Source organism: Clavelina lepadiformis, chromosome 4 (genome assembly GCF_947623445.1).
Source record: "Clavelina lepadiformis chromosome 4, kaClaLepa1.1, whole genome shotgun sequence".
Taxonomy (NCBI): domain Eukaryota; kingdom Metazoa; phylum Chordata; class Ascidiacea; order Aplousobranchia; family Clavelinidae; genus Clavelina; species Clavelina lepadiformis.
Genome location: NC_135243.1, coordinates 20,022,997 through 20,046,618, shown reverse-complemented (window position 1 = coordinate 20,046,618; position 23,622 = coordinate 20,022,997). Strand labels below are relative to the sequence as shown.

The window sequence follows — 23,622 nt, the reverse complement described above, 5'->3', positions numbered from 1 at the left end:
AACCTCTTTCAAGAGTGCTTTATCTTAAATGTGACATGGAATGACAGTATGTCAAGCTGTTTGAAGTATAAAGTTGAAGTCTGCCTTGCCGGTATTAAAGACGGTCACCGTTTATAGACGGTATTTATTTCTTGTCCATTTTTTGTCAAAAAATCATCTTAGACAAATAGCCCCAGGGTTATTTGTGTTGACCTTGTACTATTTTGAAGGCGACCGGTCTGTCCAATTTCCATCACGGTCACAGTTGACAGTGTTAAGCAAAACTGTTCTCTCATCCGCCTGATTGCGATCATTGAGTTGTGAAAGTTCCCAGACCTCAAGCCCAGCAAGAAATGGAATTTATCTCGCTTGTAGTTGGCAGTATCTACCTTGTTCTTATTTTGGCTCCGGTTTCTTCGACACATCGAACATCTTATCCCAACAACGATGCCAGTGAAAGGCAGTCTAATACACCACTGAAATTCCACGCTAGCACTGAATGAAGGAGCACTTTTGCTGGATTCTATGAGCTAGAAATGGTAAAATTATTTGAATATTGTATCACGAATGCCAAGCAAAGTCATGAATAATCTCTACTATTTGATGCAATTTTAAAATAATGCAATTACATTCGGCAAAATTTAGTTTAAGTGGAATAAAAAACAATATTTGTGTAAATTGTTTTGTATAAAATTTTACTTTCATAATTTATGCTTCATTTTTGATCACCGAACTTAGCATCTCTCGTTTAGTATTTAAATGGAAAGGCTTAATTTTTTCATTATACATTGCTTTTGATTTCCTTTTTTTTCATTTTGGCCGAAACTTTTGTTATTTTGCTTGTTTGTATTTCCTGCTGCTGCTGATTTTGATGTTCAGACTTTATGACGTAGACAGAAACATAAACTGTAGATTTTACACTTAACAGAATTCTGATGGCGACAATGCTGTGCAGATGGCTCTCACAAATCCTGATCTTTATGTTCTAAAACCACAGCGGGAAGGAGGAGATAAAATTTTTAAAACAGATGTCTCATTCGATTAGAAAAGTTTTAAAGTATTTTCTCTATCAACCACCTGACTACATAGAAAAGCTTTTGTTTATTTCTCTTTTAAGGGAACAACATTTATGGTGAACATATAGTGACTTTACTCAGTGAGATTGGCAACGATGAAAGACGATGTGCTTATATTTTGATGGAAAAAATCTGCCCAATACCATTGGATAATATATTTGTTACTGCTAGTGGTCACCAAAAAGTACAAGCTATAAGCGAGTTAGGAATATTTGGTGTAATACTGGCGTAAGTTTTGTTATTATGCTTTTGTATTGCTCAAGGTATTATTGTAACTCGGGTGACACCAATAAAGCATTTGGTAGGAAAGGAATAATTGAAAGTTTAGTAGCATTGTTTTTTGTGAACAAAATTTGTCTAACTCAAGTTTTTGTTTTGCAGACGAGGAAATGATGTTATTGAAAATTATTCTGCTGGTCATCTTCTGCGTTCAAAGTCCCACGAACATAATGATGGAGGTATTGGTAGCGGCCTAGCTGTACTGGATTCACCATTTCTTGTCTGAAATCAGCTTTTACAACTGTGTAGTAGTTACACAAACTAGCGATTTGCATGTCACAAAATCTATAGCATCGCCTCTTACAGATACCTTGCGATCCTTAAAAAAACGCTTATTACATCTGTCACGGGAAAACTTTTACGCACCTCTTTTAGAAGCATTGCATTTTAATGTTATATAATCCAATTTTTAAGGCACTAGTTTGCGGTGTAGTTCGTTATTGTGTAGTAATATTTTACCCTTGTGGCACTTGTGACCCTTTTTATCGTTTTTAGCAAATTGTAGATGTAGATACACGTACACGTTTTTCTTTGTTCCCTACAACTCTTCCCCGAAACATGTCACGCTACCCGCGAATCCTTTTTCTCGTTGATTAATGATGGTGGATGGTACGATGGTTTGGTGACCAAGGGTTGACTGGTCATTCTACGTTTTGGTTTAATATAACAAAGACGGTTGTTTTTATTTAAAGGATGCAAATACCTTTATTTTTATTCTGCACACGCAGGAGTTAAGAAATAGAATGCTAATAAAAGTTAGAAGAGCATAGGCGGGCTAATGGACTAGCCGTAAGAGCGGGGGAAGTTTCCTGGCTAAAGAAAATCTTGTTACATATCTATTAACTATTGTTATCATAATAATCGTCACATATGTGACTAGAATTTTGTCGTTCATGAAGCCAGGTTTAATTCCACGTTTACGGTGAACCGCAACACCCTTAAATGTGAATAACTATATACAGTGTAGCGTTGTCAAGCTTATAAAACATACTGATGATTTTTGAAAATCCACATTTAATTGGTCACAGCCAGACACCGACTAAAACCTCTTAAAAAAGCGCTCAACCTTTATATTTGACAAGGCTATCAAACCATGTCATCAAAATAGCCAAGAACAAACAAGCAAAAGGTGTTAATTAGTCAAAACGCTTCAAACGAAAACACGACGATAAGCAACCATACAATACGCGAAGAACATAGTTCGCAACACGTACATTTATGGACTTTTTTCTCCATCATTTCTCTCCACCTCTTAAAACATTTAAAGTCTCTTCAAATTCTTTTTTTTCAACACTTCTCCAGAGTTTTAATCTTGTCCGTTTGAAGTCCTTCCATTGTTAAGCGCTTTGTGCATTGACCATAAAGATTCTTTTAAATTTATTCTTAAATGCAAAGAATAAATAGTTTTATAATCAGGTATTAGTATCTTTTAAAGTTTGCACTGCATACACTGCAGTTTGTAGTTGATCTCGATACACTCTCAGTCGGACGGTCTTGCATTTTGTGTTAAAAGGTAGCACAGCTACTTGAGTTGTACTAAGGACAAAGCTTGTTTCGTTACACGAAAAATTGGTGGCCTCCTGTGTACAATGAAAGCAGGAGAAGTTTTTCCTTTAACCAAATAAAACTTGACTTGACTTTTTTGAAATTTTAGGTAATGCTTTATCCGACTATACTTATAGTTTCAATTGGAATTGTAAGCCAAACCGAATGTTTATTCCAACGTTTGTTTGTTTCTTTGTCCAATTATACTAAATGTATTCTACATTCTACTAAAAGATTTATGAAAAGTAGACTAGCCGTTTTTCAATTACTGCAAAGTTTTTGATTTTGATTTGCAGTCGAATGATTAATTAATTATCACTGCCCAACAAAAAAAAATTTTTTTTTAGTTGCCAGCGATGTTTCAACGGATTTAGGGTAATTTGAGGTCGCTGATTCCGAATTTAGCATTGGTTTTGCTGAATTGGTTCTAGTTTTCGAGATATAGTCATTTTCTTTATTTCAGCATTTTTCACTATTTCTGGCATTAGTGACAGTGTTTTAGCTATCACATCATTGTTTGCGTTTGGGTTGAAACCTCAGAATAGACTCAATTGTGATTCTTATTAAATAAACCTGCCTTATTTGTTGATGTACTGATAAAAATGCGCTAATTTCTCCTGATTTCTTGAAATTTTTAATGCACTGAAGGCAAGAATCGCTGACCTTGAACAAGTTTGCTTCTTTCGAGTTGCAGGTGTATAAAGCGTTACTCTTCTTAAAACTAGTTAGTAAGGCGACCGGTTGAGCACTGCAAAAGCATTCCCGTACCTGCGTTTACATCAGTACCAGATTTTCAAGAAACAGATATTGAGGAAAAGCATGAAAGGAAACATAGTGAAGCAAATGGTGACAGTTTTATTGATTACAAAGAAAGTTCTTCCACTCTCGAACAGTTCACACAAAAGGAATTTATCAGAGACCTTAACTTATCAAAAGAAGCATCTGAGGTTTCAGCTTCCAGACTGAAGGAGAAGAACTGTCTAAAGGCGGATGCAAAGATAACAGCTTACCGGACTAGAGAAGAGGAACTCCTTCCTTCTTCAGTCAAGATGCAGACCTTGTATATTGAAATGATATAACTGGACTTCTCCTCAAAATGAAAATTCCTAGACTACAAACAAGAAGACTGGCGATTGTTTATAGACAGCTCTACCAGAAGTTTGAAATGCATTCTGTTGCATAATGGCAACTGCTATGCATCTCTACAAAACTGAAAGAAGAGTATGAAAACGTCCAATTAGTTGTACGGAAGATCTGCTATGCTGAGCACCAGTGGTCGATTTGTGTTGACTTAAAGATGGTGAAATTTTTTGCTTGGGCAGCAAAGTGGATAAACTAATTATCCCTGCTTTATGTGCTTGTGGGACAGCAGGGCAAAAATCCAGCACTGGGTAAAAAGGCATGGTTCACAAGAGAAGACCTGAAAGTAGGTAAAGCAAATGTGATTAAAGAACCTTTGTTTCAAAGAAAGAAGATCATTTTACCACCTCTCCATGTCAGGCAAATGTGATTGTTGTAAAAGTTTTTGTAGACGTTTTCCAAAACTGACAATCGAAAAATTGAAAGCAGGCATTTTTGATGGGCCTCAAATTCGCAAATTAATCAATCATTCAAATTTGGAACAAGCATGAACAATGTGGAATTCAAAGCTTGGTCCTGTTTTGTGTCTGTGGCGAAGAACTTTTTGGAAACCACAAAGCAGAAAACTATCCAGAGCTGGTGGAAAATATGCTCGAGGCCTACCAACAGGTAGGGGCAAATATGAGCATTTAAGTGCACTATCTCCACAGCCATTTGGATAAATTTCCTGACAATTTGGGAGATTTTTCTGAAGAACAAGGGGAGAGATTTCATCAGGACATAAAGGTGATGGAAGAAAGATACCAGGGCAGATGGGAGAAAAACATGATGGCAGACTAATGTTGGTGTTTTCAGCATTATTGTACTGACGTCCGCCATAAAAAAAGTCATACAAAAAGCGATTCACCAGCAACTATATATAAAAATAGACTTATTACGCACTGATTGATTTAGTATTGTGATATTTATGCATTTGATTATATTACTGGCTATTGTCCAAGTGTATTACAGTTGGCTGAGACCTGAAACCTAGTACTGCGTTATGTGTGATATGAGTGGAATTTCCGAAAGTGAAAAATCTAAATATCTCAAAAACTAGAGCCAATTGAGAAAAATGATTGCCATTTTTGAAATCAGCGACCCCAAATTAGCCTAAAATCGTTGTCAAATCTTTGGCATAAAAAATCGTGTTGACCAGTGTTATCTTTTGAGTTTGGTCGGGCTATTATAGCTACAATACGTACATGTGCATTGTGCTTGATATAATGTCATTCAATGTTACATTTGTAGGTTGTTATAATACAGTAGGTCAAGTTTGTAACAGTTTTGACATCACATTGCCGTTTATTATAATACCGACGTCGCCCAGTCGGAAATTTATCTTTGGCCATAGCAGGAAACCGACGATTTTGCGTGTAACGAAACAAGCTTTGTCCTTAGTACAACTCAAGTAGCCGTGCTACTTTTTAACACAAAATGCAAGACCGTCCGACTGAGAGTGTATCGAGATCAACTACGAACCGCAGTGTATGCACTGCAAACTTTAAAAGATACTAATACCTGCTTGTAAAACTATTTATTCTTTGCATTTAAGAATAAATTTAAAAGAATCTTCATGGTCAATGCACAAAGCGCTTAACAATGGAAGGGCTTCGAACGGACAAGATTAAAACTCTGGAGAAGTGTTGAAAATACAAAAAGAAATTGAAGAAACTCTAAATGTTTTATGAGGTGGAAAGCACTGATGGATAAAAAAAATACCATGTATGTATGTGTTGCAAACTATGTTTCTCGCGTATTGTATGGTTGCTTATCGTCGTGTTTTCGTTTGAAGCGTTTTAACCAATTAGAAACTTTTGCTTGTTTGTTCTTGGCTAATTTGATCACATGGTTTGGCAGCCTTGTCAAATATAAAGGTTGTGCGCTATTTTAAGGGGTTTTTGGTCGTTGTCTGGCTGTGACCAATTAAATGTGGATTTTCAAAGATCATCGGTTTATTATATTAGCTTGACAACGTTATACAGTACAGTATATAGTTACTCACAGTTAAGTGTGTAGCGTTTCACCGAAAACGTGGAATTAGACATGGCTTCGTGAACGACAAAATTCTCCACTTATTTGACGATAATTATGATAACAATAGTTACTAGATGTGTAACCAAGATTTTCTTTACTCAGGAAACTTCCCGCTCTTACGGCTAGTCCATTAGCCCGCCTATGCTCTTCTAACTTTTATTAGCATTCTATTTCTTAACTCCTGCGTGTGCAGAATAAAAACAAAGATATTTGCATCCCTTCAATAAAAACAACCGTCTTTGTTATATTAAACCAAAACGTAGAATGACTAGTCAACCCTTGGTCAACAAACCATTGTACCATCCACCGTTGCTCGCGGGTAACGTGACATGTTTCGGGGAAGAGTTGTAGGGAACAAAGAAAAACGTGTACGTGTATCTACATCTACAAATCGCTAAAAACGATTAAAAGGGTCACAAGTCTCAAAATATTACCAACTTACACAATGACTATCTACACCGCAAACTAGTGCCTTAAAAACTGGATTATATAACATTAAAATGCAATGCTTCTAAAAATATTCCGGTGACAGATGTAATAAGTGGTTTTTTAAGGATCGCAAGGTATCTGTAAGAGGCGATGCTATAGATTTTGTGACATGCAAACCGCTAGTTTGTGTAACTACACAGTTGTAAAAGCTGATTTCAGACAAGAAATGGTGAATCCGGTACGGATAGGCCGTTATCAATACCTCCATCATTATGTTCGTGGGACTTTGAACGCAGAAGATGACCAGCAGAATAATTTTCAATAACATCATTTCCTCGTCTGCAAAACAAAACTTAAGTTAGACAAATTTGGTTCACAAAGCAATGCTTCAAAACTTTCAATTATTCCTTTTCTACAAAATGCTTTATTGGTGTCACCCGAGTTACAGTAATACCTTGAGCAATACAAAAGCATAATAACAAAACTTACGCCAGTATTACACCAAATGTTCCTAACTCGCTTATAGCTTGTACATTTTGGTGACCACTCGCAGTAACAAATATATTATCCAATGGTTTTGGGCAGATTTTTTCCATCAAAATATAAGCACATCGTCTTTCATCGTTGCCAATCTCACTGAGTAAAGTCACTATATGTTCACCATAAATGTTGTTCCCTTAAAAGAGAAATAAACAAAAGCTTTTCAATGTAGTTAGGTGGTTGATAGAGAAAATACTTTGAAACATTTCTAATCGAATAAGACAACTGTTTCAAAGACTTCACCTCCTCCTTCCCGCTGTGGTTTTAGAACATAAAGGTCAGGATTTGTGAGAGCCATCTGCACAGCATTGTCGCCATCAGAATTCTGTTAAGTGTATAATCTACAGTATATGGTTCTGTCTACGTCATAAAGTCTGAACATCAAGTTTAGCAGCAGCAGGAAATACAAACAAGCAATAAAACAAAAGTTTCAGCAAAAATGATAAAGAAGGAAATCAATAGCAATGACAAATAGCAAATTAAGCTTTTCTATTTAAATATAAAAAATAAGATGCTAAGTTTGGTGATCAAAAATGAAGCATAAATTATGAATGCAATGTTTTATACAAAACAAAATTAAGAAAAACATTGTTTTTGATTTCACTTAAAATAAACCTTGCTTAATGTAATTACATTATTTTCAAATTGCATGAAATAATAAAGATTATTTATGACGTTGCTTGGCATTTTTGAAACAATATTCAAATAAATTTACCATTTTTAACTCATAGAATCCAGCAAAAGTGCTCCTTATTTTTCGGACAACATCGACATCATCAATAAATCTTTCAAGAACATCGGGTTTTGCCAGGACTTCTTGCATCTTTTTGCATCCGGCAAGTTGGTAGCCAATACTGGGACAAAGTATGGCACGACTCATTTCGACTTTGAGGCGAACATCCCAAAACTGCAATCGTGTTTAAACATATTAAGAGTTTGCTAAAACTTGCAGAAACATTTGATTAACAGCAATGGATAAAATAGATTTATGTTATGTGAAACTTTTTTGATATACAATATTGTTTTTTGACAAGTACCTGCTCATCGGTGTAATCGTCTGCAGTGTAAAGAACTCGAAAGTAAACAATGGCAACTTCTTCGTCGTCACTATGGTGAAGTATCAATAATTTACAAGACATCATGCGTGTTTTTTACGAATGTTTAACATATTTGTGGATATACTGTAATTCGAAAAATGCACTCACACAAAGAGCTTGCCATCTGGTGACAGTGCGATGCTTGCAATAAGCTCCCAACATGTCTTCCTTCTCACTGTGATGTGTTCATCGAGGTTATAAATTGCATATTCCACAGCCCGTTGATCAAAAATATTTGGTGTATTATCTTTGCATAGGATTAGGATAATAGCATTTGGGTTGCCGTAATCTTTCCAAGCGGTTAAAAATCCTTGGGTAATTTTACTTAAGCTTTCATTTTTAGGCAGATGAGCGGTAAGTTCTTTTATTTTTGCATATTGTAAAACATCAGAATGGACAGAACTCAGTCCACTGCCAAGTTTTATGCCACCTGAAGCAATGGTATTTATTTCAATTTGCTTGGGATTGAAAAACTCTTTTCCACTTTTGTCGACAACGCATTCAAACATGTAATCAGAGCGCAAAATCCCGAAATCTAACCTCTAGGCAAAAATATAATAAAGCAAATTAGTTTTTTTCAAATTTTATAATATGATATTGCACTTTACAACTTTTACACGGTGACACAGAATATTTACCAGTAACAAGCCACACGTTACATGCAGTAGATGTTTTAAGATAGTCGTTATGAAGCTGGGGAAAACGTTAAACAAAAGTATATGGCAAAACTGAAAAACTTTCTGCCAAAGTTGAAAGTCATCACAATGGGTACATACTTGTTTATCAGATGCCTTTGAAGCTTTGTAAATATCATATAGCCTCTTGGTGAAATCATCAACTTTGATAACACTATGAAAGGGATTAATAGCTTTAAATGTCGTGGTGTTTGTAAGAAATGAGCATTAAACGCTAACGAAAAGTTACTTAACGTCTCACTCTCACTTCTTAAAAGCAGATGACATAAATTCATCGTCTTGGCTAACATCATGTATCAACTTATTGATGTGAGGTTGTAAAAATGTCAAGAGTTGAAATCCATCTTTGGGGATAGGTGAAGGTAGCAAAGAGCATGGAACACACATGTAAGTCTACAAACAAAAGGAAACCAGCAAAGTAACAAGTTAGGTATTTCTGCCCAGTCCAAGACTATACCTCTTAGTTTTATTTAATGCATAATACTGTAACTGAATTGGTTGGACACCCTTAATTCAAATCTTGAATCATTAAAATATTCATAATTTAATGCGTTAGCAGTAAAGATACTTGTAATTGCATGATGAAGCAAGTATTCGTTAACCGAAAAAAGATCTTACGGTATATACGAAAACAAGAATGCAAATTTGCGTAACAAGCAATATAAAGACCTAACTTGCAATCAGGCTTTCCGTTTTTTAATAAGCATAGGGCATTGCAAGATTTTGAAATTTTCACTAACCCAACTTGCAAATTTTGAAAATATGCCTCACTCTTGCTGTTATAGAACTTTGTATGACGGTATTATTACAAGAATACAGTTCAAGACGTTTCAAGTCGGCCTCCAGACGTATTCTGCTGTTCTCTGTTGGCTCGTACAAAAATGTAAATGACATTCAACATATCACGCTGTGATGAAACTTATAAATCTTAAACTACGAGCGATTTTGTGGATAACGATTCAAAGATCACGTGTCCTGTTATGTTTGTTTTTGAGCATTGCTTTCGTGTCTTTGTGGTCAGTCCATAAAGTGGGTCAACCACGCTCTTTATTGGATGCAGACACGCGGAGCTAAAGTATGGGTATATTACAGCAGCACGCATTATACTTAGTAATTCCTCATTATTCCTATTAGCTCCTCCTCATTATTCTCCTCCTTCCAAGGCTCTAAGTTATCAGTATTGTCAAAGATGTCAACATATGTAGCTTATATGTCAACATATGCAATATAAGCCAACTTTCGGAACTGGTTTCAATGAGTTTTAACAAGTTGTTCGTTTTTCCAATAAAATTTTATCTAAGTTATTTTGAAATTTTAGATGATAATGATGGTAGTGAATGTAAACTTGAAAACGCTGTACTGTTAATATCAACACTCCGTATATGTGCATCATGAAACAAACTATTGTTAAAATACAAACCTTGGTTTGTGATTGGCTATCTATTTTCCGCATAACAATTCCTTTTGAAACGCAAAGGTCACGTGTACTTTCCACCAAGCTGTTGACATTTTCTTTTTCCAGTTTGGAACACAATGAAAACATGTTGCTTTTAATGCAAGGACTTGCACAATACTGTTAAGTTTCTGTCATGTATTTAACAGAATATCTTTTATTGCTTGAAAATCTCTTGTGCAATGTAAGTCGTAAACGGTTTGTAGCCTTCACAGCCCATAGCGCAAAATAAACGATAATACTTTTAAAGCGATAAAACTTATTTGTTGGGGCGATGCCTTCATCTAGTGTTGGTATTAGTATTATTAACACATGTAATGCGACTAATATTGGCTCTCGTACGTTTCTTAAGCCATGAAGTACTAGAAATGAAACCTTACTATCACTTAAAACATCTACAACGAATAGGAAAACTTAATTTTACTTTTAACAATGTACATGTCCATATTTTTACTCCACATGGTGTCTCATCGAGTGGTCATCATTCCTGGCAAAACATCAAACTTCTACTCCGATACTTTCATGCACTTCTCGTAAGTGCTTTTCAAAAAAGTTGTTGTACCGTTCGTTTTTTACGTGTTACGTTTATATTAAACTGACTACAAATAAGCTAAGCCTATCGGACTCCTAACGCTGTCGTTGCAGGAAATCGTATGGCTTCAATAAGAAGCACCCGGAAATGATGTCAAAATTTTCAGTTATACCGGAAAGATATTTTCCTGCTAGATAAGGCGCAACAGTTAAAATGTGTCTTATTCTAAACACGACCATCTACACACATTCAAATCATTTAAAATGTAACATAATCACCGATAGTAATTATATCTTCAATCGTTAAATATGTTCAGTTCTATTGCTCAAACTAAACGATTTTTTTACAGTTATAAAGCAGTTTTAAGAAGTATTTAAGGCTCTTGCATGGTAATATAAGGCTTACGATCGGTTAGTCATACTTGGGCCAATCATTGCACATTGTCAAAATTCCTGACCTGCTTCTTACATATAAGTGTGGTTGTTGAATGGCGGACGTACCTTGGGCCAACTTTGTTCTTAACATGTGCAGTCGATTTCACATAGTATGGTCAAAGATAAATTTCCGACTGGGTGAAGTCGGTATTGCAATAAATGGCAATGTGATGTCAAAACTGTTACAAACTTGACCTACTGTATTATAATAACCTATAAATGTAACATGGAATGACATTATATCAAGCACAATGCACTGCCAAAGGAAGTCTTCATGTACGTATTGTAGCTATAATAGCCCGACCAAACTCAAAGGATAATTAATTAATCATTCGACTGCAAATCAAAATCAAAAACTTTGCAGTAATTGAAAGACGGCTAGTCTACTTTTCATAAATCTTTTAATAGAATGTAGAATACATTTAGTATAATTGGACAAAGAAACAAACAAACGTTGGAATAAACCTTCGGTTTGGCTTACAATTCCAATTGAAACTATAAGTATAGTCGGATAAAGCATTCCCTAAAATTTCAAAAAAGTCAAGTCAAGTTTTATTTGGTTAAAGGAAAAACTCCTCCTGCTTTCATTGTACACAGGAAACCGACGATTTAGCGTGTAACGAAACAAGCTTTGTCCTTAGTACAACTCAAGTAGCTGTGTTACCTTTTAACACAAAATGCAAGACCGTCCGACTGAGAGTGTATCGAGATCAACTACGAACCGCAGTGTATGCACTGCAAACTTTAAAAGATACTAATACCTGCTTGTAAAACTATTTATTCTTTGCTTTTAAGAATAAATTTAAAAGAATCTTCATGGTCAATCCACAAAGCGCTTAACAATGGAAGGGCTTCGAACGGACAAGATTAAAACTCTGGAGAAGTGTTGAAAAAACAAAAAGAAATTGAAGAAACCCTAAATTTTTTAAGAGGTAGAAAGAACTGATAGATTAAAAAAAATATCTTGAATGTATGTATGTGTTGCGAACTATGTTCTTCGCGTATTGTATGGTTGCTTATCGTCGTGATTTCGTTTGAAACGTTTTGACTAATTACCACCATTAGCTTGTTTGTTCTTGGCTAATTTGATGACATGGTTTGATAGCCTCGTCAAACTAAAAAAATTTGTGCGGTTTTTTAAGGAGATTTTAGTCGGTGTCTGGCTGTGATCAATTAAATGTGGATTTTCAAAAATCATCGGTATATTATATTAGCTTGACAACGTTATACAGTATATAGTTACTCACAGTTAAGGGGGTTGCGGTTCACCGTAAACGTGGAATTAAGCCTGGCTTCATGAACGACAAAATTCTAGTCACATATGTGACGATAATTATGATAACAATAGTTACTAGATGTGTAACTAAGATTTTTTTTAGCCAGGAAACTTCCCCCGCTCTTACGGCTAGTCCATTAGCCCGCCTATGCTCTTCTAACTTTTATTAGCATTCTATTTCTTAACTCCTGCGTGTGCAGAATAAAAACATAGGTATTTGGATCCTTTCAATAAAAACAATCGTCTTTCTTATATCAAACCAAAATTAGAATGACCAGTCAACCCTTGGTCACAAAACCATCGTACCATCCACCATCATTAATCAACGAGAAAAAGGATTCGCGGGTAACGTGACATGTTTCGGGGAAGAGTTGTAGGGAACAAAGAAAAACGTGTACGTGTATCTACATCTACAATTTGCTAAAAACGATAAAAAGAGTCACAAGTGCAACAACAGTAAAATTTTATACACAATAACAAACTACACCGCAAACTAGTGCCTTAAAAACTGGATTATATAACATTAAAATGCAATGCTTCTAAAACAGGTGCGTAAAAATATTCCCGTGACAAATGTAATAAGTTTTTTTTTTAAGGATCGCAAGGTATCTGTAAGAGGCGATGCTATAGATTTTGTGACATGCAAACCGCTAGTTTGTGTAACTACTACACAGTTGTAAAAGCTGATTTCAGAAAAGAAATGGTGAATCCGGTACGGATAGGCCGTTATCAATACCTCCATCATTATGTTCGTGGGACTTTGAACGCAGAAGATGACCAGCAGAATAATTTTCAATAACATCATTTCCTCGTCTGCAAAACAAAAACTTGAGTTAGACAAATTTTGTTCACAAAAAACAATGCTACTAAACTTTCAATTATTCCTTTCCTACCAAATGCTTTATTGGTGTCACCCGAGTTACAATAATACCTTGAGCAATACAAAAGCATAATAACAAAACTTACGCCAGTATTACACCAAATGTTCCTAACTCGCTTATAACTTGTACTTTTTTCAACATCAGCAGCAGTAAGAAATACAAACAAGCAATAAAACAAAAGTTTCGGCCAAAATGAAAAAAAGGAAATCAAAAGCAATGTATAATCATCAAATTAAGCCTTTCTATTTAAACGTAAAAAGTTAGAAGTTAAGTTTTGTGATCAAAAATTAAGCAAAAACCATGCAGTGTTTTATTCAAAAAAATAATTACAAAAACCTTGTTTTATAGTTTACTTAAAATCGGTCTTGGTGAATGTAATTACATTATTTTTAAATTGCATCAAATAATAAAGATTGTTTATGATTTTACTTGGCATTTGCGAAAAAAAATTGAAATAAATTTACCATTTCTAACTCATAGAATCCAGCAAAAGTGTTCCTTAATTTTTTGACAACATCGACGTCATCAATAAATCTTTCAAGAACATCGGGTTTTGCCAGGTCTTCTTGCATCTTTTTGCATCCGGCAAGTTGGTAGCCAATACTGGGACAAAGTATGGCACGACTCATTTCAACTTTGAGGCGAACATGCCAAAACTGCAATCGTGTTTAAACATATTAAGAGTTTGCTACAATTTGCAAAAACATTAGATTTTAAACAGCAATGGATAAAATAGATTTATGTTATGTGAAAGTTTCTTTATATACACTATTGTTTCTAGACAAGTACCGTTTCATCGGTGTAATCGTCTGCAGTGTAAAGAACTCGAAAGTAAACAATGGCAACTTCTTCGTCGTCACTATGGTGAAGTATCAATAATTTACAAGACATCATGCGTGTTCTTTATGAATATTTAACATATTTGTGGATATACTGTAATTCGATAAATGCACTCACACAAAGAGCTTGCCATCTGGTGATAGTGCGATGCTTGCAATAAGCTCCCAACATGTCTTCCTTCTCACTATGATGTGTTCATCGAGGTCATAAATTGCATATTCCACAGCCCGTTGATCAAAAATATTTGGTTTATTTTCGTTGCATAGGATTAGGATAATAGCATTTGGGTTGCCGTAATCTTTTCATACGGTTAAAAATCCTTGGGTAATTTTACTTAAGCTTTCATTTTTAGGCAGATGAGCAGTGAGTTCTTTTATTTTTGCATATTGTAACACATCAGAATGGACAGAACTCAGTCCACTTATAAGTTTTATGCCACCTGAAGCAATGGTATTTATTTCAATTTGCTTGGGATTGAAAAATTCTTTTCCGCTCTTGTCGACAACGCATTCAAACATGTAATCAGTTCGCAAAATCCCGAAATCCAACCTCTAGGCATAAATATAATAAAGCAAATTAGTTTTTTTCAAGTTTTATAATATGATATTGCACTTTACAACTTTTACACGGTGGCACAGAATATTTACCAGTAACAAGCCACACGTTACATACAGTAGATGTTTTAAGATAGTCGTTATGAAGCTGGGGAAAACGTTAAACAAAAGTAGCCTACATGGCAAAACTGAAAAACTTTCTGCAAAGTTGAAAGTCATCACTAGGGTTTACATTTTGTTTACAAAAGTTTACATTTTGACCTTATTTTGACCTAAAAAGTTTACATTTTGACCTTATTTTGACCTAAAACGTTTAAATTTTTACCTTATTTTGAAAAACGCTATACTGATAGTCTCTACACTGTCTACAGCAACTTTCTAATCTAAAGCTGCATTTAAAAATGACAAAATGCTTTTCTAGTGTTGACTTTTTTTTCGTTTCTGCGTATTAAGATTGACAACTTGCAGTTTCAAATGCAATGCTGTCACATCGTGACGTCACCAAACGCGCTGAAAAGCCTTCCCTCTCTTTGTGTCTTTGGTTCTAAGTAAAATTTGCGGGACTGGAATTGTTTGCGGTACAAGAAAAGAGAAAAACGGAAGAATAATATTACAAAATGGTTACAAAATTACAAGTTTAATAGATTTTGACCTAAAAAAAAGACCTAACGAAACAATTTGACCGTATTTTGACCTAACGTAACATTTTGACTTTATCTGACCTAATAACTTCTATACCACACGTCGTAGAAAGCTGAAATTTGTTTTGTGCTTGTTTCATAGCATTCTGAGCAGGTAAAAAAAAATTGACCATATTGACTTTTGGTTGCCCTAGTCATCACAATGGATACATACTTGTTTATCATATGACTTTGAAGCTTTGTAAATATCATATAGCCTCTTGGTGAAATCTTCAACTTTGATAACACTATGAAAGGGATTAACAGCTTTAAATGTCGTGGAGTTTGTAAGAAATGAACATTAAACGCTGACGAAAAGTTACTTAACGTCTCACTCTCACTTCTTAAAAGCAGATGACATAAATTCATCGTCTTGGCTAACATCATGTATCAACTTATTGATGTGAGGTTGTAAAAATGTCAAGAGTTGAAATCCATCTTTGGGGATAGGTGAAGGTAGCAATAAGCATGGAACACACATGTATGTCTACAAGCAACAGAAAACCAACAAAGTAACAAGTTAGGTATATCTGCTCAGCCCAAGACTATACCTCTTAGTTTTGTTTAATGCATAATACTGTAACTGAGTTGATTGCATCCAGATGAGGAATGTTACCAAGATGCAAGACCACTACTTTCAAGTCTTGTACGATGATAAAAGGTCTTGATCCTCATCTTGATCACTGGACAGCTCACTGGATGAGTACTGCTGCGTAGTGTATGCCAACCGGCAGCACTTTTCATACAAACCTAATAAAAATAATGGAACAAGTATGTCTCGTTAATCTAAATGAGTTTACACAAAAAGATTTGCTTTCGGAAAAACGATATTTCTGTGATATTTTGTTTCTCCTGTTAATGAAATGCAAAATGCAGTAACCTGGCCTTCACCAGGTCAAGTTGACACGAACTGATTCCCACCCTTGTCATAGGAAATATATACAACGAAGTAGATTTTCCGCATCTTATATGACATGTTTAAATGAAACTGAAACTGTTTTTCTTTATCCTTAGAACAAAAATCTAGTTTGCTGTGGTTGGTTTGGTCTTATACATACAACGGCGGCCAGTTGTAATGCTTTTTGTTTATTGGTCACACAGTGTAACTCAAATACAAACCTCCTGAAACCTAGAACGGTTGCTAGTAAAATGGCCATTGCCCATGTTCCCTTTACTACAGGCTTCATGGGTTTGTCATTGCAACGCGTTTGGTTGTTTTCTGTAACATTGTGATGTCAGAATACCTTTAACCTAAAGCGTAAGAAATAAAAATGCTTTAAAATCGGATAGAAAGGAATGTTTTTGACATCTGGAGAAGTTTGTAGGCCTACATGTGCGTTTGCACGTTACGTTAACTTAAGGCTTCCACAATTTCACCGGAAAAAAATCGTGCGTTCAAAGCTCTTTTTCACAGTTTCTTGTTAACCTAAGTTAGATGTTATAAAAAAATGCAAATCTACCTTCTAATCTAAATCTAAGTTTAATGAAACCCTAGATAACTAAAATCAAGCTTTTGCAAAACAATTTTTTTAACCCTGGGTTTCTCAAACGGGGGCCATGGGGTCTTTCTCAGCGGGCCACGAGCAGATGCCTCACTATTGAGCTATAGTGTAGTAGTAAGAGAAGTCGAGGCAAAGCGGGACACAAGTTTCTCACGTTTTTGTGCTTATGCTTGCCGTGCAAAGTTTACGGCTCGACAGCTACTGCAAATGTAGTAGTGAAGTACAAAAGTGTTTTGCAATCAACAATTTGCATATTTTATTGATGTGCAAGGGGGCACGGATTTTGAGGGTAACTATAAGGGGGCCACGCCCCATGAAAGGTTGAGAACCACTGTCCCAACATAGCTGCCTATCTGTATCTATGGGCTGCGTGACCTACTTTCGGTGAAATAGTCACTCTCTTAACTTAAAGGTTTACGTTTCAGTCCAATGATCATTCAAAATGTACGTAAATGCATATTGACCCCACCGCATTTCATGCTGTTCACTGTAATTTAAAACAACAACAAAATCTTGGACTAAAGATTAAAGACACTATTTTAACTATTGCGCCTATGTAGCAGGAAAATAATTTTCCAGTATAACTGAAAATTTTGACATCATTTCCGGGCGTTTCTTATTGAAGCGATATTCTTATTGAATGTGTATAGATGGTCGTGTTTAGAATAAGACACATTTTAACTGTTGCGCCTTATCTAGCAGGAAAATATCTTTCCGGTATAACTGAAAATTTTGACATCATTTCCGGGTGCTTCTTATTGAAGCCATACGATTTCCTGCAACGACAGTGTTAGGAGTCCGATAGGCTTAGCTTATTTGCAGTCAGTTTAATATAAATGTAACATGTGAAAAACGAAACGTACAGCAACTTTTTGAAAAGCACTTACGAGAAATGAAAGTGTCAGAGTAGAAGTTTGATGTTTTGCCAGGAATGATGATCATTCGATGAGACACCATGTGGAGTAAAAATATGGACATGTACATTGTTAAAAGTAAAATTAAGTTTTCCTATTCCTTGTAGATGTTTTAAGTGATAGTTAAGTTTCATTTGCTAGTACTGCATGACTTAAGAAACGCACGAGAGCCTATATTAGTCGCATTACATGTTAATACTAATACCAACACTAGATGAAGGCATCGCCCCAACAAATAAGTTTTATCGCTTTAAAAGTATTATCGTTTATTTTGCGCTATTGGCTGTGGGGGCTACAAACTGCTTACGACTTGCATTGCATAAGAGATTTTCAAGAAATAAAAGATTTTCTGTTAAATACATGACAGAAACTTAACAGTATTGTGCAAGTCCTTGCATTTAAAGCAACATGTTTTCATTGTGTTCCAAACTGGAAAAACAAAATATCAACAGTTTGGTGGATTGTACACGGGACCTTTGCGTTTCAAAAGGACTTGTTATGCGGAAAAGAGATGGCCAATCACCAACAAAGGTTTGTATTTTAACAATAGTTTGTTTCATGATGCCAATATACGGAGTGTTGATATTAACAGTACAGCGTTTTCAAGTTTATATTCACCACCACCCCTATCATCATAAATTTCAAAATAACTTAAATAAAAGTTTATTGGAAAAACGAACAACTTGTTGAAACTCATTGAAACCATTTGCGAATTTTGGCTTATATTGCATATGTTGACATATAGGCTACATATATTGACATATTTTACAATACTGATAACTTAGTGTTTTGGAATGAGGTTTACTAAGAATAATGCGTGCTGCCGTAATATACCCATACTTTAGCTCCGCGTGTCTGCATCCAATAAAGAGCGTGGTTGACCCACTTTATGGACTGACCACAAAGGCACGAAAGCAATATTCAAAAACAAACATAACAGGACACGTGATCTTTGAATCGTTATCCACAAAATCGCTCGTAGTTTAAAAATTATAAGTTTCATCACAGCGTGATATGTTGAGTGTCATTTACATTTTTGGTACGAGCCAACAGAAAACAGCAGAATACGTCTGTAGGCCGACTTGAAACGTCTTGAACTGTATTCTTGTAATAATACCGTCATACAAAGTTCTATAACAGCAAGAGTGAGGCATATTTTCAAGATTTGCAAGTTGGGTTAGTGAAAATTTCAAAATCTTGCAATGCCCTATGCTTATTAAAAAACGGAAAGCTTGTTTGCAAGTTAGGTCTTTATATTGCTTGTTACGCAAATTTGCATTCTTGTTTTCGTATATACCGTAAGATCTTTTTTCGGTTAACGAATACTTGCTTCATCATGCAATTACAAGTATCTTTACTGCTAACGCATTAAATTATGAATATTTTAATGATTCAAGATTTGAATTAAGGGTGTCCAACCAATTCAGTTACAGTATTATGCATTAAATAAAACTAAGAGGTATAGTCTTGGGTTGGGCAGAAATACCTAACCTGTTACCTTGTTGGTTTTCTGTTGCTTGTAGACATACATGTTTGTTCCATGTTCTTTGTTACCTTCACCTATCCCCAAAGATGGATTTCAACTCTTGACATTTTTACAACCTCACATCAATAAGTTGATACATGATGTTAGCCAAGACGATGAATTTATGTCATCTGCTTTTAAGAAGTGAGAGTGAGACGTTAAGTAACTTTTCGTTAGCGTTTATTGCTCATTTCTTACAAACTCCACGATATTTAAAGCTGTTATTCATTTTCATAGTGTTATCAAAGTTGATGATTTCACCAAGAGGCTATATGATATTTACAAAGCTTCAAAGGCATCTGATAAACAAGTATGTACCCATTGTGATGACTTTCAAATTTGGCAGAAAGTTTTTGAGTTTTGCCATGGACTTTTGTTTAACGTTTTCCCCAGCTTCATAACGACTATCTTAAAACATCTACTGTATGTAACGTGTGGCTTGTTACTGGTAAATATTCTGTGCCACCGTGTAAAAATTGTAAAGTGTAATATCATATTATAAATCTTGAAAAAAACTAATTTGCTTTATTGTATTTTTGCCTAGAGGTTAGATTTCGGGATTTTGCGATCTGATTACATGTTTGAATGTGTTGTCGACAAGAGCGGAAAAGAATTTTTCAATCCCAAGCAAATTGAAATAAATACCATTGCTTCAGGTGGTATAAAACTTGGCAGTGGACTGAGTTCTGTCCATTCTGATGTGTTACAATATGCAAAAATGAAAGAACTTACTGCTCATCTGCCTAAAAATGAAAGCTTAAGTAGAATTGCCCATGGATTTTTGACCGCTTGGAAAGATTACGGCAACCCAAATGCTATTATCTTAATCCTATACAACGAAAATAAACCAAATATTTTTGATCAACGGGCTGTGGAATATGCAATTTATGACCTCGATGAACACATCATAGTGAGAAGAAAGACATGTTGGGAGCTTATTGCAAGCATCGCACTGTCACCAGATGGCAAGCTTTTTGTGTGAGTGCATTTATCGAATTACAGTATATCCACAAATTTATAATGAACACGCGTGATGTCTTGTATATTTTTGATATTTCACAATAGTGACGACGAAGAAGTTGCCATTGTTTACTTTCGGTTTGGTTTCACTGCAGACGATTACATCGATGAAAAGGTACTTGTCTAGAAACATTATTGTATATAAAGAAACTTTCACATAACATAAATCTATTTTATACATTGCTGTTAAAAACTTAATATTTCTGTAAGTTGTAGCAAACTCTTAATATGTTTAAACACGATTGCAGTTCTGGGATGTTCGCCTCAAAGTCGAAATGAGTCGTGCCATACTTTGTCCCAGTATTGGCTACCAACTTGCCGGATGCAAAAAGATGCAAGAAGTGCTGGCAAAACCCGATGCTCTTGAAAGATTTATTGATGACGTCGATGTTGTTCAAAAAATAAGGAACACTTTTGCTGAATTCTATGAGTTAGAAATGGTAAATTTATTTCAATGTTTTTTTCACAAAAACCAAGTAAAATCATAGATATTCTTTATTATTTGATGCAATTTTAAAATAATGTAATTACATTCTGCAAAATCTATTTTAAGTAAAGTAAAAAAGAATGTTTTTGTAAATTTGTTTTGTATAAAAATCTACATTCATATTTTATGCTTCATTTTTGATCACCGAACTTAGCATCTCTCTTTTTATATTTAAATAGAAAGGCTTAATTTTTTCATTATACATTGCTTTTGATTTCCTTTTTTTCATTTTTGCCGAAACTTTTGTTTTATTGCTTGTTTGTATTTCCTGTTGCTGCTGATGTTGACGTTCAGACTTTATGACGTAGACAGAACTATATACTGTAGTTGTTTCACTTAACAGAATTCTGATGGCGACAATGCTGTGCGAATGGCTCTCACAAATCCTGACCTTTACGTTCTAAAACCACAGCGGGAAGGAGGAGGTGAAACTTTTAAAACAGTTGTCTTAATCGATTAGAAAAGTTTCAAAGTATTTTCTCTATCAACCACCTGACTGCATAGAAAAGCTTTTGTTTAATACTCTCTTAAGGGAACAACATTTATGGTGAAGACATAGTGACTTTACTTAGTGAGATTGGCAACGATGAAAGACGATGTGCTTATATTTTGATGGAAAAAATCTGCCCAAAACCATTCGATAATATATTTGTTACTGCGAGTGGTCACCAAAAAGTACAAGCTATAAGCGAGTTGGGAACATTTGGTGTAATACTGGCGTAAGTTTTGTTATTATGCCTTTGTATTGCTCAAGGTATTATTGTAACTCGGGTGACACCAATAAAACATTTTGTAGGAAAGGAATAATTGAAATTTTGAAGCATTGTTCTTTGTGAACAAAATTTGTCTAACTCAAGTTTTTGTTTTGCAGTCGAGGAAATGATGTTATTGAAAATTATTCTGCTGATCATCTTATGCGTTCAAAGTCCCACGAACATAATGATGGAGGTATTGGTAGCGGCCTAGCCGTAATGGATTCACCATTTCTTGTCTGAAATCAGCTTTTACAACTGTGTAGTAACACAAACTAGCGATTTGCATGTCACAAAATCTATAGCATCGCCTCTTACAGATACCTTGCAAACCTTAAAAAAAACTTATTACATCTGTCACGGAAATACTTTTACGCCCCGATTTTAGAAGCATTGCATTTTAATGTTATAAAATCCAATTTTTAAGGCACTAGTTTGCGGTGTAGTTTGTTATCGTGTAGTAATATTTTACCCTTGTGGTACTTGTGACCCTTTTTATCGTTTTTTAGCAAATTGTAGATGTAGATACACGTACACGTTTTTCTTTGTTCCCTACAACTCTTCCCCGAAACATGTCACGCTACCCGCGAATCCTTTTTCTCGTTGATTAATGATGGTGGATGGTACTATGGTTTGGTGACCAAGGTTTGACTGGTCATTCTAATTTTGGTTTGATATAAGAAAGACAGTTGTTTTTATTGAAGGGATGCAAATACCTTTGTTTTTATTCTGCACACGCAGAAGTTAAGAAATGTAATTCTAATTAAAGTTAGAAGAGCATAGGCGGGCTAATGGACTAGCCGTAAGAGCGGGAAGTTTCCTAGTTAAAGAAAATCTTGGTTACACATCTATTAACTATTGTTATCATAATTATCGTCACATATGTAACTAGAATTTTTTCGTTCATGAAGCCAGGTTTAATTCCACGTTCACGGTGAAACGCTACACCCTTAACTGTGAGTAACTATATACTGTATAACGTTGTCAAGCTAATAAAATATACCGAAGACCTTTGAAAATCCTCATTTAATTGATCACAGCCAGACACCGACAAAAATCCCCTTAAAAAGCGCACAACCTTTATATTTGACGAGGGTGCCAAACCATGTCATCAAAATAGCCAAGAACAAACAAGCAAAAGGTGCTAATTGGTCAAAACGCTTCAAACGAAAACACGACGATAAGCAACCATACAATACGCGAAGAACATAGTTCGCAACACATACATACATGGTATTGTTCTCCATCAGTTCTTTCCACCTCTTAAAACATTTAGAGTTTCTTCAAATTCTTTTTGTTTTTTCAACACTTCTCCAGAGTTTTAATCTTGTCCGTTCAAAGTCCTTCCATTGTTAAGCGCTTTGTGCATTGACCATGAAGATTGTTTTAAATTTATTCTTAAAAGCAAAGAATAAATAGTTTTATAAGCAGGTATTAGTATCTTTTAAAGTTTGCAGTGCATACACTGCAGTTTGTAGTTGATCTCGATACACTCTCAGTCGGACGGTATTGCATTTTGTGTTAAAAGGTAGCACAACTACTTGAGTTGTACTAAGGGTAAAGCTTGTTTCGTTACACGCAAAATCGTCGGTCTCGTGTGTAGTATAAAAGCAGGAGAAGTTTTTCCTTTAACCAAATAAAACTTGACTTGACTTTTTTGAAATTTTAGGTAATGCTTTATCCGACTATACTTATAGTTTCAATTGGAATTGTAAGCCAAACCAAATGTGTATTCCAACGTTGTTTGTTTCTTTGTCCAATTACACTGGGCAACATCAAAATTATTCCTCATATGAAAATATGTTACCTAGACTAACTTTGGGATGCTGATTCCAAATCTGAAATCAGAATTGGTCTATCAGGTCAGAATTTAAAGATACGAAAATTCACGAAATTCAGATTTTGCATTGATTCGCACTATATTATAAGGTAGTACAGTATAAGGTATTGTGCAATTTTCTTTCCCAGCGGATCGT

The 23,622-nt window shown here is 35.1% G+C and overlaps 3 protein-coding genes and 1 long non-coding RNA gene across 4 annotated transcripts; 2 read left to right on the top strand and 2 right to left on the bottom strand.

Annotated features, from left to right (window-relative positions):
* Positions 1–205: 205 nt before the first annotated feature.
* On the top strand, positions 206–1,995 carry LOC143451492 (uncharacterized). The gene is made up of 3 exons (XR_013114859.1): positions 206–518; positions 908–1,283; positions 1,437–1,995. It is a non-coding gene; the product is annotated as an uncharacterized LOC143451492 (long non-coding RNA).
* A 3,621-nt stretch (positions 1,996–5,616) lies between these two features.
* On the bottom strand, positions 5,617–10,814 carry LOC143451490 (glutathione synthetase-like). The gene is made up of 10 exons (XM_076952098.1): positions 10,674–10,814; positions 10,217–10,380; positions 9,044–9,189; positions 8,878–8,950; positions 8,210–8,643; positions 8,042–8,111; positions 7,720–7,911; positions 7,248–7,329; positions 6,954–7,140; positions 5,617–6,803 (listed from the first exon to the last, which is right to left on the bottom strand). The coding sequence occupies exons 2-10, from the start codon at positions 10,337–10,339 to the stop codon at positions 6,680–6,682; spliced, it is 1,431 nt and encodes a 476-aa protein (XP_076808213.1). The 5' UTR covers positions 10,340–10,380; positions 10,674–10,814; the 3' UTR covers positions 5,617–6,679.
* Positions 10,815–13,101: 2,287 nt separating this feature from the next.
* LOC143453025 (glutathione synthetase-like) lies at positions 13,102–15,927 on the bottom strand. Its single transcript, XM_076954177.1, has 9 exons — positions 15,788–15,927; positions 15,622–15,694; positions 14,652–14,763; positions 14,330–14,510; positions 14,162–14,231; positions 13,837–14,028; positions 13,611–13,614; positions 13,458–13,500; positions 13,102–13,304 (listed from the first exon to the last, which is right to left on the bottom strand). The coding sequence occupies exons 1-9, from the start codon at positions 15,925–15,927 to the stop codon at positions 13,181–13,183; spliced, it is 939 nt and encodes a 312-aa protein (XP_076810292.1). The 3' UTR covers positions 13,102–13,180.
* Positions 15,928–17,890: 1,963 nt separating this feature from the next.
* Positions 17,891–22,852, top strand: LOC143451491 (glutathione synthetase-like). Its single transcript, XM_076952099.1, has 9 exons — positions 17,891–18,393; positions 19,386–19,531; positions 19,625–19,697; positions 19,932–20,365; positions 20,453–20,522; positions 20,656–20,847; positions 21,238–21,319; positions 21,427–21,613; positions 21,766–22,852. The coding sequence occupies exons 1-9, from the start codon at positions 18,271–18,273 to the stop codon at positions 21,887–21,889; spliced, it is 1,431 nt and encodes a 476-aa protein (XP_076808214.1). The 5' UTR covers positions 17,891–18,270; the 3' UTR covers positions 21,890–22,852.
* The last annotated feature ends 770 nt before the right edge of the window (positions 22,853–23,622 follow it).